The 18,116-nt window shown below is 40.4% G+C and overlaps 1 protein-coding gene across 1 annotated transcript; it reads left to right on the top strand.

Annotated features, from left to right (window-relative positions):
- Positions 1 to 14,808: 14,808 nt before the first annotated feature.
- On the top strand, positions 14,809 to 17,045 carry LOC141590087 (protein FAR1-RELATED SEQUENCE 5-like). Its single transcript, XM_074410699.1, has 5 exons — positions 14,809 to 15,224; positions 15,548 to 15,902; positions 16,197 to 16,592; positions 16,686 to 16,913; positions 17,013 to 17,045. Exons 1-5 carry the CDS (start codon positions 14,809 to 14,811, stop codon positions 17,043 to 17,045), a joined length of 1,428 nt encoding a protein of 475 aa, XP_074266800.1.
- Positions 17,046 to 18,116: the final 1,071 nt, after the last annotated feature.

The raw sequence follows: 18,116 nt of genomic DNA, 5'->3' as shown, positions 1-18,116 counted from the left end.
TTTCTTGAATTAAAGATGAAGATAAAGAAAATTGAAGATGAAGATGAACGAATGTAGAATTGATTATGCGGAAGCTATGCAGAAACAGGTTCAGATTGAACCTGCTCTGATACCATGTTGAACTTGATAGTTCATCATGATTATCAGTTGATCATATTGTAAAGTTTAGAGAGAATTGATGAGAACAATGAGAGAAAGGAGTTGTGTGAATTATACTTGCTTTTGATTATTGTGAATAGAGTTGATACAATGTATGAGATAATATTAGCTTATATACTAGTTGTTAAACCGACTTAAGGAGAGAATAACAACCCATAACTAACTTGTAACAAAATTTTGGCTAAGTTTGTTAGCATGTATTCCATCATGACAAATATTGTAAATAAGTAATGGGGTATGAGGACAAAATGGTCATTTGACATTCCTTTTTACTTGTAAAAAATAGGTAGAGTGGAGTTGAATGAATGAAAAAGGAAATATGGTAGAATGAAGTTGAATGGAGGAAGTATATGAGAAGAATTTTAATAAAATATAAAAAGAAAATAAATAGTGTCAAACAAGTATATTTGTTCATAAAAAAACGGTTACTTTCAAACGATTCAGATTAAATCTTTGGACAATCTAGTAGTTGTAATTATTTCATAAAAGTAATATTTGAATGGAAAGAGAAAATATATTAGAATAAGATTGTATTAGAGATAAAATGAAGAGAAAGTAATAAAGAAGATCCACATTGATAAAAAAGAATACTCTCTCCCATCCAGACCAAAGATTACATTGACTTTTTGGCACTATTCATGACTGTAGAAAATATTTTGTATTATCTGTAATATATAAGAGAAAATATAGTCATGTGAGATTTTGTTTGATTTATCGTAATGAAAGCTATAAGAATATCAAATTTTTATAATTTTTAATAATGTGTAACTAAAGATAACCACGTTGCAAAACGCGCCTCGACAAGTGTGATAAAGTCAATGTAACCTTTGGTGTGGATGGGAGGGAGTATAAGAGTAGATCCACCAATCCACCATCCATCTATCATCCCGTTTATAACGAACGACCACCTGCGTCCCGGTTGGTGGCGTGCTGCCTACCTTGAACAGTTGTACTAGGGTAGCATAGTACAAGTAGAAACTAAAAAAAAGGGATATTATACATGGTACCCCTCAATTTTTCGACTTTTTACATGGTACCCCTACACTTTTTAAAACATACATGGTACCCCTAATTGTTGCCATTATCACTAAGTGTACCCCTAAACTTTATTTTCCGTAAATTAAACTCAGTTTTAGGTGTTAAGTGATTACTTGGACGCGTAACTAAGTTTGTCATTTATCATCCCATGACATAAGGACTCCATTAGGCTCAATATCCATCTTTGGACGTGATAATTTGGCAAGGAATCAATAAATTTTCCGTCAATTTTTTTTAGCCCATATATATATATATATATCAATAAATATTAGGATCGAGATAGATATTGAGCCTAATAGAGTCCTTATGTCATGGGATAATAAATGACAAGTTTGATTACGCGTCCAAGTCATTACCTAACGCCTAAAACTGAGTTTAATTGATGGAAAATAAAGTTTAGGGGTACACTTAGTGATAATGACAACAATTAGGGGTACCATGTATGTTTTAAAAAGTGTAGGGGTACCACGTAGAAAGTCGAAAAATTGAGGGGTACCATATAGAATATCCCAAAAAAAACATGAAAACAAGGGGCCAAAGCTTCCGTTACCATTCAAAGATGCTAGGAATACACGGCGTGTACCAGGCCTTGGTACACGGGCCAATCAGCGCTTGCCACGTGTAAAGGTGAGTCAAAGATTCTTTTTTTTGTTTGGAGGGAAAGCTGGAGGGAAAAATGGGAGGGAATATTTCGGTTTTGGCGGGAGTATTATTGGGAATAACCCCAAGATTAATTAACACTTATTTTAATCTAATCTCCATAATTAACAACACTTATTTTAATCTAATCTTTATAATTAACAACACTTATTTTTAATCTAATCTTTTTAATTAACACTTTATCTCTCTTATTATTTTCATTACTTAAATACAGTAACTTATACTAGAACAAAAAAAATACAGTGATTATGATCATTCACTCCTACACTCTCTTATAGACTTCATGTTTGCTTGTTTCGGGTTTTGCTCGGGACTAGCAAAAGTCTAAGTGTGGGGGAGTTTGATAGTAATGTTTTGTGTCGGTCTAAGAGGGTGATTTTATCACCCTCGTGTCTTTTAATATGGGTCTTTTAGTATGCTTTTCCTAGCATTTGGCAATTGGGTATGTTGTGGTAACTTGTGCACTTTACCTCGGTTGGACACTCGATCTTAATGCACGGAAACCGAGAGGCAATAGAGCAACTTTCAAAGCTCAAGACAAGGCACGAGAAGCTCACTTGTAACCCGAAAACCAGTTGGGAGAAATAGGAATGAAGATTAGAAGAAATGAAGGCATTTGAAGGGGTCTAGCTCTTGGGAATTAGAAGTCCAAAAATGCGAGCGCACTTGTGCAGCCTGCAAACAAAAGCTCTTGCAGTCGCACGATTGCGCAGGCAAGAACAGTTCTTGGGCACCTCTATTATACGGGTTTTCTAATCTCCTCTTTGGGCTTCTTAATTGGAAATCTTTCTAGGTTTTCGTGAAGCCGTATATATACCCAAGAGTTTGAAGACCTAAAGCATTCACCTACCATCCTATCATCTCATCTAATCTCATTTTTAGGGTTCTAATCTTGTAATAATTTAGAGGACAATTTCCATTCAAAGTTGTAATCTTTCCTTAGTTGTTGGGTTTATGAAAACTATGGAAGGCTAAATCCTTCCCTACTTGGTGTAATCCATTGCAAGCTTTCATCTTTATCATTGTATTGACTCCTTAATCTCTACTCTTTCATTTATTTCAATTTCTAAGTTTTAATGACATGATGAATGTTTTGTTTGTGAGAAGTAATTACCCTTGCCTCTTTAATGTTCATCTATTGCTTGTTTATTGCAAAGTTCCTTGCTTTTATGATAACTTGTTGAAGCATCTCATGATTATTGATATCTTGGTTTAAAGTATCAACCTTTGTGAGTAGAAATTGATTATATCATTGGATTTGTTGGCTTAGACATATCTTTGTGATATCCCATTTACAAGCAAACATGAAATCTATAAGAGAGTGTAGGAGTGAATGATCACTCTTCCCTTTCCTCTTCCTTCTTATATCTCCCTCAAAACACAACCACCAATCAAAAGAAAAGAACTTGACTCAAATTTGACACAACTCTTCACTCACTACCCCGCCTTATGTCTCCCTCAAAACAAGGACACGACACACCACCAACTCCGACTCATCACGCAACCCCACCCTTGTTATATCACCAAAGTAGAAGTGGTCACTCTTGCCTTATCCCAAGGCAATAGCAAAGTGACCTAAACAATCCTCCAAATCATTCATCTTCCCCTTATATCACCCCCTTATCACTCCAAGCAATGCAAGTTATGCTACTAAGTTGGCCAAACACCAATAAAGATCAACAACCAAGTAGCCAACATGAAAAACCACCAATTTGAAACAATTTTCTTTGACTCAAAAAGAAATTAAATCCTAAATCTAACCTCCTTCCAAGACCCTCCTTATTGCTCCCTTCTTATCCCTCCATCTTTTTGGTGTTGCATTTTTCAATTTTTCGATTTTTTTGTTTGAAAATCCCTCATTTTGCCTAAGGTGCCCTTTCGGGTTTTCACCTTAGCTTTTTCCTTTCCTCTCATCGGTGGCTCGCAACTTGATTCTTCATTTTGCCCGGAATGCCCTTTCGGGTTTTCATTCCGTCCTCGGCCACCTTTTCCAATCTTGCCTAGGTGCCCACTCTTGTGGGTTTTCACCTAGCCGGAATTTTCATTTTTTTTTTGATTTGCATTGACAAGAAGGACAATTTACATATGTTACAATTTCTCACTCCCCCACACTTGAATCTCACATTGTCCTCAATGTGGAGGAGTGCCAACTTCTTCAAAAGTTTTAGTTGGAGGGGCCCGAGCCTTCTCCTCACTCATATGCCTCCCAATTGTTTCTTCTTCTTTCTATTCTTTCTTTTTCTTGCTTGGCCCTCATGTAGGCCGCATTGACTTGAGTTTCATCAATGGTGGGTTGGTAGGTTGGTTCATTTTGGTGGAGAGTCATTCCGAAAAGGCCTTGAATGAGGCCAAAGGAGTCTTCATGGGCTTGAGCATCATATTAAGAATCCTCAAGGTATTGGTGGTGCCTTTCGTTTTGCACCCTAAATTGGTGGCTCACTTGTTCACGCCACTTGTTTTGCTCTTGCCACATTGCTTGATTCTCCGCCCAAGCCTTGGCGCTTTGTTGTTGCCACACATAAGACTCCTCTTGCCTCTTAGAAATCCCCTCAAGCATCTTTTGTTGAGCCAATTCGGCCTCATCTCCCAACCTTTTGTGCTCTTGAAACGCACTACGAAATTGCTCCAAACTCTCCAATCTTGGCCCTTGTTGTTGTTTCCAAGAATGGGAGCTCTTAACCCGCCCACTAATTGCTTGCAAAGTCCCTCGGGTATCCTCAAAATATTGGAACATTTTGTGTTGCCATGGTTCCATAGTTGGAGTGGAGGAACCCCCGGCCTCAAACATAGGAGTGTCTTGAGGCGGTTGGTAGGACGAAGGAATGTGTGGGATCTCATGGAATCCCCCCTCAATGATCTCAACCTCTCTCTCTTCCTCTTGTTGGGAGCCATGGGAAGATTCAACCGCTCTTCTCTTCCGCATTCTTTGTGGGGGTGGGTTGGGGAGGTTGCTCTCGGCGGGGCAAAAGAAATCCCGGGCTCTTGGTCCACTTGGAAGGGGGCCATTCATTGGTAGCTTCATATATTGGACACCCCCTTCCCCCAACCAATGACAACTCCATGGAACCGTGTCCAAGGGATGAATCATATGGGTCTCCGCCAACCTCGATTCATTGTAAAGGTTATTCCCCCACACTCGAGGTTGCTCATCCGGATAGCACCAACCAAACTAGCCACAAAAAGAGTGACCAAACCTCCACAATTAATGCTCCCTTTCTTTTCTCTTTGCTTTGATGCACCAACCACAAAAAGCTTTGCCCAATCAGGCACCCCCTCCCCCTCGGGCAACATCGCCCAAATGCACTCACGGACCCCCTCATTTAGTTTTGTAGGTTCCCTCATCGTAAAGAAGAAGCACGAAATCATACGTGTAAGAATCCGGATGGGGGGGTTTGTGATGGAGGAGATCTTGTCATTGTTTGTCATGTGCGTTTTCCCCGTGAGTGCACACCAAGTATTGTTCAAGGCCATTCCCGGTGGGTTAATGGAGGAAGGTGGCTTAGTAATCCTCAAAATTTCCCTCACCCTCTCAAAGGTTAGAGTGTGCCATGTTTTGTTCAACCTAAAACTCACCCTTGCACTCGCTCTTTCCCCCGTGATTTGGATGGTGGAAAGGAACTCTAAGGTGTAGGCGGGGTATGTGTGTGGTTGGAGGTTCATGTACCTATCTAATCCTACCTTAGTGAGGAAGGCAAGGGTTTGGTCAAAGATACCCATGTCCCTCAAGGTCCCCGGGTGAAGGAATTTTGATATCAGTAAGGGTCTACTCTCAAGGAACTTAAAGTAAGTCTTGGTTTGCGAGGGTAACCCTTCATCCCCTTTAAAAGGCCTAGGTGGTGCATCGGGTGGAGGTTGGGTTGAGGACTCACCCTTTTTCTTTGATTTTCCCTTTTCAAGTCCAAAAACCATCTTGCTTTCTTTCAAAAATTTCAAAAACAACCAAAAGTCTGAAATTTTTTCTAATGGGCAATTCAACAAACACCTTGTGTGCACTAGTGCAAACTCGATTGATTAAGGTAATTTTGTTGAATGTTGCCTTCCCTAGCAGAAAATGATTGCCAACAATCCCCAAATAATCAATTACAAGCAAGAATCCAACTCAACTACACAATGTAAATTGAATTAAATCAATGGAAAACAAAGAGAGTGAAGAAAGTTGTTATACCTTCCCGAATATTCCCAAACTTGCTTGAATGAAGAGGAATGTTGCATAAAAATCCCTTGGTAACCCAGAAATCCACTTGAAATAGCTTCAAATCAACCCGGAAAAATTAGGGTTCTTGGGAGATTGGGGGATTTTTGTCAGAAATTGGGATGTTTGAAGGTGTTTTTGATGACAAAGATAAATTTGGTGAAGAAATTGGTGAAGAGATGGAGGTTTGTTAATGATAATAGAGGATTTGATGAGTGTTGGAGAGAATGAGAGAGGAAATTTGGGGGTTTTGTCGATGAAGAGTTTATGAAGAATGAGGGATAAATCGGGATTTAGAAGAATAAAGAACCGAGATTACAGTCCTGCGCAGGCTGCGCAAATTTCTGTCTTGCCTGCGCAATTGTGCGCACCTGCGCAAGCCTTATGCGCAGGCTGCGCCTAGCTTCGCAGTTTTGCTCTTGGTTCTTTGAATTGTAATTCCAATACTTAGCCCACATTTTTGCTCTTATTTCCCTTAATCCTTCTTCAACACTTCTTCCAATGATCTTGCCTATTAAACCCGACTCTCATCTCCTCTTGGGCACGCCTTCCAAGAGGGTTCTTGCAAATCACTACATCATTTAACAAACCTCAAGTGCCTTTTTACATGTCAATGCAAATTAAATTAATTTAACGAAATTAACATGCAAGTAAATAAATTGTGGAAATAAATTGTGGAAATAAACTACGCTAAGAAAGCAATTAAATTGGGATAGAATATTTACAAATTTGCCGTTATTTAATGTCGATGGCTCGACAAAGTCATTGTTGGAGATTTAATTTTTGTAAATTGGATCTTCAAAAAGAAGATCCTCTTCACCTTGCAACTCAATTCCCTTGAAGTAATGCTTCAACCTTTGCCCATTGACCTTTATCACTTTTCCCGAGGTCGGGTCTTCTACCTCCACCGCTCCATGTGGAAAGACTTTCTTGAATTTGTAAGGCCCAAACCACCTCGACCTTAGCTTGCCGGGAAAATTCTTGAAACGACTTTGAAAAACCAAAACATCTTCTCCCTCCTTAAAAACCCTTCTTGTTACCATCTTGTCATGCCAAGACCGAGCCTTTTCCTTGTAAATGCTAGCATTGTCATAGGCATTGTGCCTAAGCTCTTCCAATTCTTGTATTTGAAGCTTCCGGTGCAATCCCGCCTCATCGACATTTTTATTGAAAGCTTTAATTGCCCAATAGGCTTTGTGTTCAACTTCTACGGGAAGGTGGCATCCCTTCCCATAAATTAGCCTATATGGGGACATGTCGATTGGGGTCTTATAAGCCGTTCTATAAGCCCATAGAGCATCTTCAAGCCTCTTGCTCCAATCCTTCCGGTCGGGATTGACCGTTCTTTCCAAGATATGCTTAATCTCCCGGTTAGAGACTTCCGCTTGGCCGTTTGTTTGGGGGTGATAGGCCGTAGAAACCTTGTGAAGCACACCATATTTTTGAAGAAAGGTTGAGATCACCTTGTTGCAAAAATGAGTTCCCCTATCACTCACAATGGCCTTTGGGAAGCCGAACCTTGAGAATATGTTGCTCTTGACAAATGCCTTCACCGTTTTTGCATCATCACATCTCGTGGGAATGGCTTTCACCCACTTAGAAACGTAATCAACCGCCAATAGGATGTAGAGGTATCCATAAGAATTAGGGAATGGTCCCATGAAGTCTATTCCCTGATACATCGAAAATCTCCAAGTAAAGCATCGGTTGTTGGGGCATTTCGTTCCTACGTGAGATATTGCCAAAGCGTTGGCATCTATCGCAAGTAGTGACGAAAGTATGAGCATCTTTGAACAACTTGGGCCAATAGAACCCGCACTCTAGGATTTTCCGTGCCGTTCTATGAGGTCCAAAGTAGCCCCCACAAGCGTACTCGTGGCAATGTTTGAGGATGGATGAAATCTCTACATCCGGCACACAACGCCGAATGACTTGATCTTGGCACATCTTCCATAGGTATGGCTCATCCCATATGTAGAATCTAGAATCGGCCTTTATCCTATTCCTTTGACTTGATGAGAGTGAGGGTGGAAATTTCTTGGTTACCATATAGTTGACATGGTTAGCATACCAAGGCTCAACGGCCTTCATAGAATATAGAGATTCATGTGGTAAGCTACCGTCCACTACTCCCATGGTCTTCACTAGATCCTCATTAATGTGAATCCGACTCAAATGATCGGCCACCACATTAGCACTCCCTTGCTTGTCCTTGATCTCAATATCAAACTCACTCAACAAAAGAACCCATCTCATTAGCCTTGCTTTGGTGTCTTTCTTGTCAACAAGTTGTCTTATAGACTTGTGGTCGGTATAAATGATGACCTTGGCACCCAAGAGATAAGCCCGGAACTTTTCAATAGCATACACCACCGCCAAGAATTCCTTCTCCGTGGTAGTGTAGTTCCGTTGAGCATCATTCAAAAGTGAAGAAGCATATTGTATCACATGAGCAACCTTCCCGTCCCTTTGGCCTAAAACCGCGCCAAGGGCATAATCACTAGCATCGGTCATGATTTCAAAAGGGAGGTCCCATCTTGGAGCTTGAATTATCGGGGCCGTCACAAGCTTTTCCTTCAAATAATCAAATGCCAACCTACACGCATCATCAAAAACAAACTCCACATCCTTGTGCAAAAGCTTGCATAAGGGGTAAGCAATCTTGGAGAAGTCCTTAATAAATCGACGGTAGAAGCCCGCGTGTCTTAGGAACGACCTTATCTCTCGAGTATTAGTAGGATATGGCAAGGTTTTTATCACTTCAACCTTAGCCACATCCACCTCAATCCCTCTCTTTGAGACTATGTGACCTAACACGATGCTGCTTTTAACCATAAAGTGACATTTTTCGGAATTCAACACAAGGTGTGACTCCGTGCATTGTGATAGAACCATAGTTAGGTGGTCCAAGCAAGCTTCAAAATTATCTCCATGGACGGTGAAGTCGTCCAAGAAGACCTCTAAGACTCTTTCTACAAGATCCGAGAAAAGACTCACCATGCAACGTTGAAATGTACCCGGAGCATTACATAAACCGAAGGGCATCCTTCGGTATGCATATGTTCCAAAAGGGCATGTGAATGTTGTCTTGGATTGATCTTCCGGACGTATGGGAATTTGAAAGTATCCGGAATATCCATCCAAGAAACAATAGAATTCCTTCCCCCTAGCCTCTCTAGCATTTGGTCTAGAAAGAGTAGAGGGAAATGATCTTTGAAAGTCACGGCATTTAGGCGGCGGTAATCGATGCAAACTCTCCACCCGGTTTGAATCCGGGTGGGAATTAAAGATCCTTCTTTGCCCTCGATTACCGTCACACCACCCTTTTTAGGTACACATTGAGTGGGACTTACCCATTGAGAGTCTCTAATGGGGTAAATGATTCTCATTTGGAGTAGTTTGATGATCTCTTCCTTCACCACCTTCATCATTGGTGGGTTTAATCTTCTTTGTGGTTGCCGAACCGGCTTTGCTTCCCCTTCCAAACGGATCTTGTGCATGCAAACGCTTGGGCTTATCCCTTTTAGATCCGCAATGCTCCACCTAAAAGCTTCCTTGTACTTGTGCAAAACATCCACCAATCTCCTTTCTTGATCACCCTCAAGTTGGTTTGAAATTATGAGGGGTAGAGTGTTGTTTGCCCCAAGAAAGACGTACTTCAAATGGTCGGGGAGTGGTTTTAGATTTGGAGTGGGTGGCTTTATGATGGAAGGAAGTGGTCTTTCAAGGGAGGCTTCAAGGGGTAGGAATTTGGATGGGTAGTTAAAAGAATAGGAAGAAAAACAAGACTTAGTGGAGCTGAGAATTGCGCAGGCTGCGCTGAGGGTCTGCACAGGCTACGCAGGATTGCGCAGGCTGCGCATGGGGCTTGCGCAGGCTGTGCCTTTGCTCGACATTTCCTCCTCAATTTCTTTCATTTCTTTTTCTTCCTTTGATTCTTCTAGTGGTTCTTCTTTTTCCAATGCCTCTATATTTTCCTGCACATCATGAGACAACAAAAACCGCAAACCTTCCTTCTCGACATTGTTAGTGAGGGCCACCTCAAGTGGGTCCCTATGACTCAATTGGTAAACTCGATTTGCCAAAGGTTCAATTTTATCAAGAAAGTAGCAAAAACTCAAATCATTGGTCTTTTTCATCGTCTCATACACATTATACTTCAAAACTTTCCCTTCAAATTCCATGGTCAAAGTTCCATCATACATGTCAAGTTTGGTTTTGGAGGTTCTCATAAAAGGCCTCCCTAGCAAGAGGGGTGTAGCCTTAGAGTCCGGTTCCATGTCCAAAACATAAAAATCGGCCGGGAATATGAATTTATTAACCTCTACCAACACATCTTCTACAAGACCTTTGGGGTGAATTGTAGAGCGATCCGCCAATTGGATCACAACATTGGTCTTAGACAAGGGAGGCAATTCTAAGGTCTCATAAATGGAATAAGGCATGACATTAATAGAGGACCCCGAGTCTAGCATAGCTCTAGCAAAAGCTTTGCCTCCAATTGAGCACGGTATAGTTAGCATGCCCGAATCATCGCACTTTTTGGGAAGATTTTATTTGAAAATTGCCGAGACATGCCTACTAACCGTGACTCTTTCAACTCCTTTTCTTGGCTTCCATTTAGGGGTTCAAAGTTCCTTGAGATACTTTGCATACCTAGGAACGGTTTTGATGATAGTAAAAAGAGGAATGTTAACCTCACATTTCCTAAAAGTTTCATAAAGATCGGAGCCTTTATCAAACTTCTTGGGATTTGTGAGGGCACTTGGAAATGGTACCTCCGGTTCATATTCCTTTTCAATCTCTTTGAGTTGATCCTTTGTGTTGGTGCTTCCTTCCTTTCCTTTGTAAATGCTCAAAGGACTCTTTTCTTTTTCCTCATTAGCTTTTGAAGATGACCCTTTCTCTTGTTCAACCACAACCTCTTCTTCAATTTGCTCTTAAATTTTAATAACCCTTTCTTGTGACTTGCCCCTTCTCTTCTTCTTGGGAGGAGATTCTAAAGTTCTCCCCTTCCTCAATGTCATAGCACTAGCATTCTCTCTAGGAGGAAATGTAGTGGAGGGGATAGAAGTGGAATTCTTTTGGTTTTGCTTGGCAAGTTCTTGAGCAATTTGTCCAAGTTGGACCTCAAGGTTGGCAACCTTGGCATCACTAGCACCCTTGTCGGCTTCAATCTTGTCAAACCTCTTGTTTATTTTGACTTGCTCTTGCAAAATGTTTTTAAGCAAGTCTTGAACACTTGGTTCCTTTTGAGAATTGGTGTTGTTACCTTGATTGCCAAATTGGGATGATTGACCTTGGTTTTGGTTTCTACCTTGGTTGTTGAAATTCCCATTCCTATTTCCTTGAGAATTTGAACCTTGACCTTGTCGGGAGTTTTGGTCCCTCAAGTGGTTGAATTGGCCATTCACAAAGCTTTTTGAGGTGTCACCACACCAACCAAGTCGAGGGTTGTCTCTACTCCTAACATTGTAAGTGTTGCCACTAGGATCATAGTTGTAATACCCTCCCACGGAAGGATTCCTAGCATTGTAATTCCCATGGACCATTGCACTTACATTTTCCACTAAAATTCCTTCTTCAATCATAATGAGGCAAGCTTCCTCCAAATGAGGACCTTGACAATAGTTGCATTCTACTTGATTCATTTGACCTCCATTTTTGTTTGGATTGTTCACAATCATATTCTTCACTAGGTGAGTTAAGTCATTCACACTTTGCTCAAGATTTTGAGTAGATGAGGAAGAGGTTCCCATTGAAGATGTGTTCCTTGTTCCCCTTTGGCTTCTTCCATAATTCCTTGTAGTTGAGGCAAGTCTCTCAATGATTTCCTTGGCATCCACTATGGAGAAATTCTCCAAACCTCCGCCGGTAGCGGAATTGACCATTCTTTGATCATCTTGGCCCAACCCTTCATAAAAGTTCACAAGGAGATCGTCATCACTCAACCCGTGGTATGGGCATTGAGCCACCAACTTTTTAAACCTCTCCCAATACTCATACATGGTTTCACCATTGAGGTCTTTTTCTATGGTGGTAATAGCCTTCTTTGCATGGTTGTGGCGTGAATCGGGGTAGTACTTCTCAAGGAAAGCCGCCTTCATTTCCTTCCAAGTTCTTATAGATCCCGGAGCAAGATAAAAGAGCCAATCTTTGGCCGAATCCAACAAAGAAAATGGGAAGGCTCGTAGTTTGAATTGATCCTCCGTCACCCCATTCGGAATGGCACCTTCACACATCATGTGAAATTCCGAAAGGTGACGGTTTGGGTCATTCCCGGCATGGCCATGGAACTTAGGCAAGTTATGAATAAAGAAGCCTTTTAGTTCGAAATTTGCATTGGCTCCTAAAGGGGGATAGGTGATACACAAGGGTTGCTCATCATAATTCCTTGCTCTTATCTCCCGAATAATTCTCGTGTCATTCGCCATAGAGGGATACTCTACTTCAATCGGATTTACTTCAATAGGATCTTCCGAAATTGCTTCTTCTACTCGATGTTCCCTTTGTGCTCTTTGGTATCAAGGATTGGTAAATAACCACGAATATGCACCAAAGGAGTCCTCTTCAACGGGGGTTGATTCACCGTTGTGTGGAGAACTATACATAAACCTTTGCACAACACACACAAGTTATAACTTCCACTTACTTTCCAAAAACAAAGAGAAGAAAAATAACTAACATGCAATTAACAATCAAGCTTTTAGCTATGTTTCCCTTCCCCGGCAATGGCGCCAAAATTTGATAGAGAATGAGACTAGGTCGTTAAATGCTAGAATTAACCTATCAAATTAACAATTTATAAACCAAACTCGACTCTACACTATGAAATCAAGAATAGTAGTAAAGGGAAGCAAGGGTCGAACCCAAGAGAAGGGATTTAAGACTAAAAGCTTGAATTTAGATTAATGGAAATGGACAAAGCACAAGACTATGCACAAACTATGGGTATTAACAATGAACAACAATAGAGAGACATATATGGAGAATTGGCATGGAGGAAACAAGTAACAAAATGAAAGAGATGTGATTTTTCCTATGAAATAAGACAACAAACACTTGGTATGCAAATAACAATTATAAGAGGTGAGAACTTGGTATAATCCTACAAGTTTCAACTTTCCTCAAAGCAAGACTCTTTTCTCTCCAATTTCATTTACCCAACAACAATCCTCAAGCAAATGATTACCACTATCTAAGCCAACAATGATAATCCTACTTAAACTACAAATTCTAACATTAAACCATGTAGGAATTGTAGACAAGAGCATGAAGAGCAAACCAAGAGGAAAGTAAATGGGATATCACAAAGATATGTCTAAGCCAACAAATCCAATGATATAATCAATTTCTACTCACAAAGGTTGATACTTTAAATCAAAATATCAATAATCATGAGATGCTTCAACAAGTTATCACAAAAGCAAGGAACTTTGCAATAAACAAGCAATAGATGAACATTAAAGAGGCAAGGGTAATTACTTCTCACAACAAAACATTCATCATGTCATTAAAACTTAGAAATTGAAATCAATGAAAGAGTAGAGATTAAGGAGTCAATACAATGATAAAGATGAAAGCTTGCAATGGATTACACCAAGTAGGGAAGGATTTAGCCTTCCATAGTCTTCATAAACCCAACAACTAAGGAAAGATTACAACTTTGAATGGAAATTGTCCTCTAAATTATTACAAGATTAGAACCCTAAAAATGAGATTAGATGAGATGATAGGATGGTAGGTGAATGCTTTAGGTCTTCAAACTCTCGGGTATATATAGGGCTTCACGAAAACCTAGAAAAATTTCCAATTAAGAAGCCCAAAGAGGAGATTAGAAAACCCGTATAACAGAGGTGCGCAGGCTGCGCAAGAATCATTCTTTCGCTGCAAGACACAAGACCACCTGCGCTGCAGTGCGCATGTGCTCGCATTTTTGGACTTCTAATTCCCAAGAGCTAGACCCCTTCAAATGCCTTAATTTATTCTAATCTTCATTCCTATTTCTCCCAACTGGTTTTCGGGTTACAAGTGAGCTTCTCATGCCTTGTCTTGAGCTTTGAAAGGTGCACTATTGCCTCTCGGGTTCCATGCATTAAGATCGAGTGTCCAACCGAGGTAAAGTGCACAAGTTACCACAACATACCCAATTGCCAAATGCTAGGATAAGCATACTAAAAGACCCATATTAAAAGACACGAGGGTGATAAAATCACCCTCTTAGACCGACACAAAATATTACTATCAGATTAATATTGTAAAATTAAAATTTTGGAAACCTTATTTTTTAATACTCGTTCAACATGTACACCCAAAAAAAAATACTCGTTCAACATTTGATTAAATGGCGCTTGATTTTGATCTCAATAACTTGTATGAAGAAGATGAATGTTCACGAGCAGCAGAAACAAAAGGCAACGGTGAAGCAGAATATAATGGCGATGTTAATTTAATGAAAGAGTATGTCCAGTTGTATGGCGACGGTCCAGTGGATGATGATGACACCTTCGTTACTACTGCTGAGAACGACAACATTGTTGAACCTGTTGTAGGTTTGGCTTACAAGTCATCTGAAGAACTCGCAACTTTCGCCCATTCATACGCATATAAGAAGGGGTTTTCATGGTACATTCGCACTAATAAACTCTTTAAAAAGTACAAGGAAGACGGTGTTTCAAAAAAAAGGTTCCTTTAAGAATGAACCGCGGTATCATATGTATGAAAGATTAAGGCTTTGTTGTGGTCATGCTGCTAAAACCATGGATGCCTGCAATGTTTACATTGAGTCCCGTTATTTCGACGATGAAGACGTAGTGAAGATAATGCAATGCCATTTAGAGCACAACCATGAGATGGATCCTAAGAAAAGCCGGTTATTTGTTGGGTTTAGACATATAAATGACTACTTCAAAAAGAGGATGATGATCAATGATGCTGCTGGTATTTCAATATTAAATAATTATAAGTCGTTGGTCTTTGAGGGGGTAGGTCATGAGAACCTTGGCTTTAAGTTTAGTGATAGTCGAAACGCCATCAATCAAGAACGAAGAAGTAGCGTCATAGATGGCGATGCTAAAGAATTGAAGGCATATTTTGAGAAGATGAAAGAGGAGGATCCTAATTATTTCTATGCAATTGAGCTCGATGATTTTGAGGCTCCAATGAATATTTTTTGGTGTGATTCACGCTGCCGAGCTATGTTTAAATCATACGGAGACGCTGTGACGTACGATACAACTTTCTTGACGAATATGTAAGGCGTTATATCTCAATTTATCTGTGTTAAAATTTTATTTTGATTAATCGTATTTGTTTGTTTGGTTATGTAAGAGTAGGAGTGTTTTACGGTGCTTCAAGAATTCATAAAATTAAAATTAAAATTACCAATTTAATTTTACTATAGAAATTATTATGATTAGTGATTTTATTTGTTTGGTTATGTAAGTATAAGTTTTGTAGTATATCATTAATCTGATAGAATAAATCATGGTGTTACAGGTATCGTATGCCTTTTTCCCCTTTCATAGGGGTGAATCAATATGGGAATTCAATTGTTTTTGCTTGTGCTTTGGTTACGCGTGATTATGAAGAAAGTTTTGAGTGGGTTTTTGCCAAGTTTTTAGAATGCATGGGTAAAGCTCCATCAGTTATATTTGACCAGGAAAGAGCAATTGGTAATGCAATTAAAAAATCTTCCCCAACACTCACCACAGGCTCGCCTTTGGCACATATTGAAAAATCTTTGGTAAAAATGGGAAAACATCCACTTTGGAACGATATCTCAAGTGACCTTAATTTAGCAGTTCACGACAGTTTGGAGGTGCATGATTTTGAGATAGCATGGAAGGAAATGGTTCGTAAATATGGTATTGAAAAACGTCCGTGGTTGATAGAGTCGTATTTAATCAGGGAGAGTTGGGTCCCCGCATATTGGCGTGGGATATTTTGTGCTGGGATGTCGTCGACGCAGAGGAGTGAGCAATAAAACCGGTATTTCAAAAGTTATGTCAATGGGAGGACTACTTTAAGTCAATTTGCAAAGAAAATTGAGGAAGCCTTGAAATTGAAAGTGAAAGAGGAGACCGCGAACAATCACGATTGCACAGAGAAACCATATAAGATTGAGTGCAACTTACTTGTTGAGCAGGTTTTCCATAAATTGTATACTAAGAAGATATATAAGTTGGTACGTGACGAGGTAATTGGGTTAATTTATACAAACGCTGATCCGCCAAGAAGACTTGGGCATAGTGTGACATTTAACGTTGAAAATAAAAAAGTGGCGCCATTTGGTAAGTGTAAGAACTATTGGGTTGATATTAACAGAAGTGTGGGACTGCTCAAGTGCTCATGTAAGTTATTTGAGTTCAAGGGTATACTGTGTCGACATATTATTAGATGCATGGTTATCGAAGATGTGAAGGTGATCCCGAAGAAGTATATACTTGATCGATGGCGAAAGGACTTGGTTAGAGAATACGAGACAATCGAAACCGGGTACTATAATCCGGAAGCCTCAGCTCGTGCGAAGAAGTCGTTGGAGGTGACTATAAGGAACCACTACATTTCCACACCAGTGCTTTGAGACGATGAAACTTATGCAACATATGATAGATTGACTTCTGAATTAATTAAGGAGTTGGAGGGGATTGTTGGTGTTAAAACTATAGACGCCTATGTCCCTGGCGGTGTTTCTTCTAGGGTATGGGGTCATAGAAGGCTACAGCCTAAGGAATGCAATATTAGATATATGAAGAGGAAGGCAGCACAGAGGGAAGGTGGTCTGCAGGACCCTGTTGACAGAAGAAGATCTGGGAGGGTACCAAAAGGCAATAGAACTCCCGATGCTAGAAAGAATAAGAAGGTGAGTAATAGAGTAATTGTTATTCATTGTTGTACTAAATTCTGTACTCGTCTTTTTTGCATAACCCTCTAAATAACGTCGTAATTTTTTGAATTGCAGAAAAAAACTAGTTCCAACCCCATTCACCGCTAATGAGAGCAATCATTTAAATACTGCATGTAGCGAGTTTGGTGCATCGCAATCTACTCCTACAAGACAGTTTGGTGCGTCGCAATGTACCCCTACGCGGAGCCTGTTTGGTGCGTCACAATGTACCCCTATGCGGAGCCAGTTTGATACGTCGCAATCAACTCCTACAAGGAGTGTAACACCCCCATATTCAGAGGAGCCTTAACTAGGCCTTCTTTAGCATATAAGGGCGTTACCATCTCGGTTGTCCGAGGAAAGTAATTATCAAACGCCAATAAAAGAACTATTAAGTTATATTACAAGTGATTTAAACCAAAATACAATATAAAGGTACAACTCAAAGACTACTCGCTACGACCATCATATCTCGTGAAGACTCATCCCTGCCCGGACCTCAGCTATCAACAACATCAACACCTGCTAAGACCGACTGCTCACCATAAGGGATCACGGCAGACACATAACAAACAAACAACCACACAAGGTCGATCTTGAGACAAGATAAGACAATGGCAACTACAATCAACAATACAAACAACACTACCAACTCCAACCGCAATCACCACAATCCAATCAACTCATCATCGATCGTCCTTTGGACCCGCCACGCGATGGGGACCGCAGCCGTTCCCACCTAAGCCCCGCTCATCATACCGAGCGATAACCCTGTCCCATTAATGTGCAAATCCCCTTCCGTGGCGGGTTCCACGAAGGGCGAAACTAGGGCGTGAAGCCACTCCCGCAAGTGACCCCCCACCGAGAACGCATCTCGAGAACCATCAACGACCATCACAACCACAATCACAACACACACAAATACTATATCAAACAAGCACAACACTACCACAACGACCGACCCACTAGACCGTCAACAGAAACTGAGTAGGCGAACATACCTTTAAGCAACCGCAACCAATCCACGCTGACAGATAACATATCCAGCGACCAAGCAAAGCCTATTACCATCATACAAACATCTATTACTAACAAGCAAACCCTAGCTATAGAGACAAAGGCACGGATGATGATTGTGACATACCTATTAGGGGGAAACTCAGCAAAAGACCGCTACCC

Source organism: Silene latifolia, chromosome 7 (assembly GCF_048544455.1).
Source record: "Silene latifolia isolate original U9 population chromosome 7, ASM4854445v1, whole genome shotgun sequence".
Lineage (NCBI taxonomy): Eukaryota > Viridiplantae > Streptophyta > Magnoliopsida > Caryophyllales > Caryophyllaceae > Silene > Silene latifolia.
The sequence above is the reverse complement of the archived record's forward strand: the minus strand, read 5'-3'. Positions and strand labels throughout refer to the sequence as shown.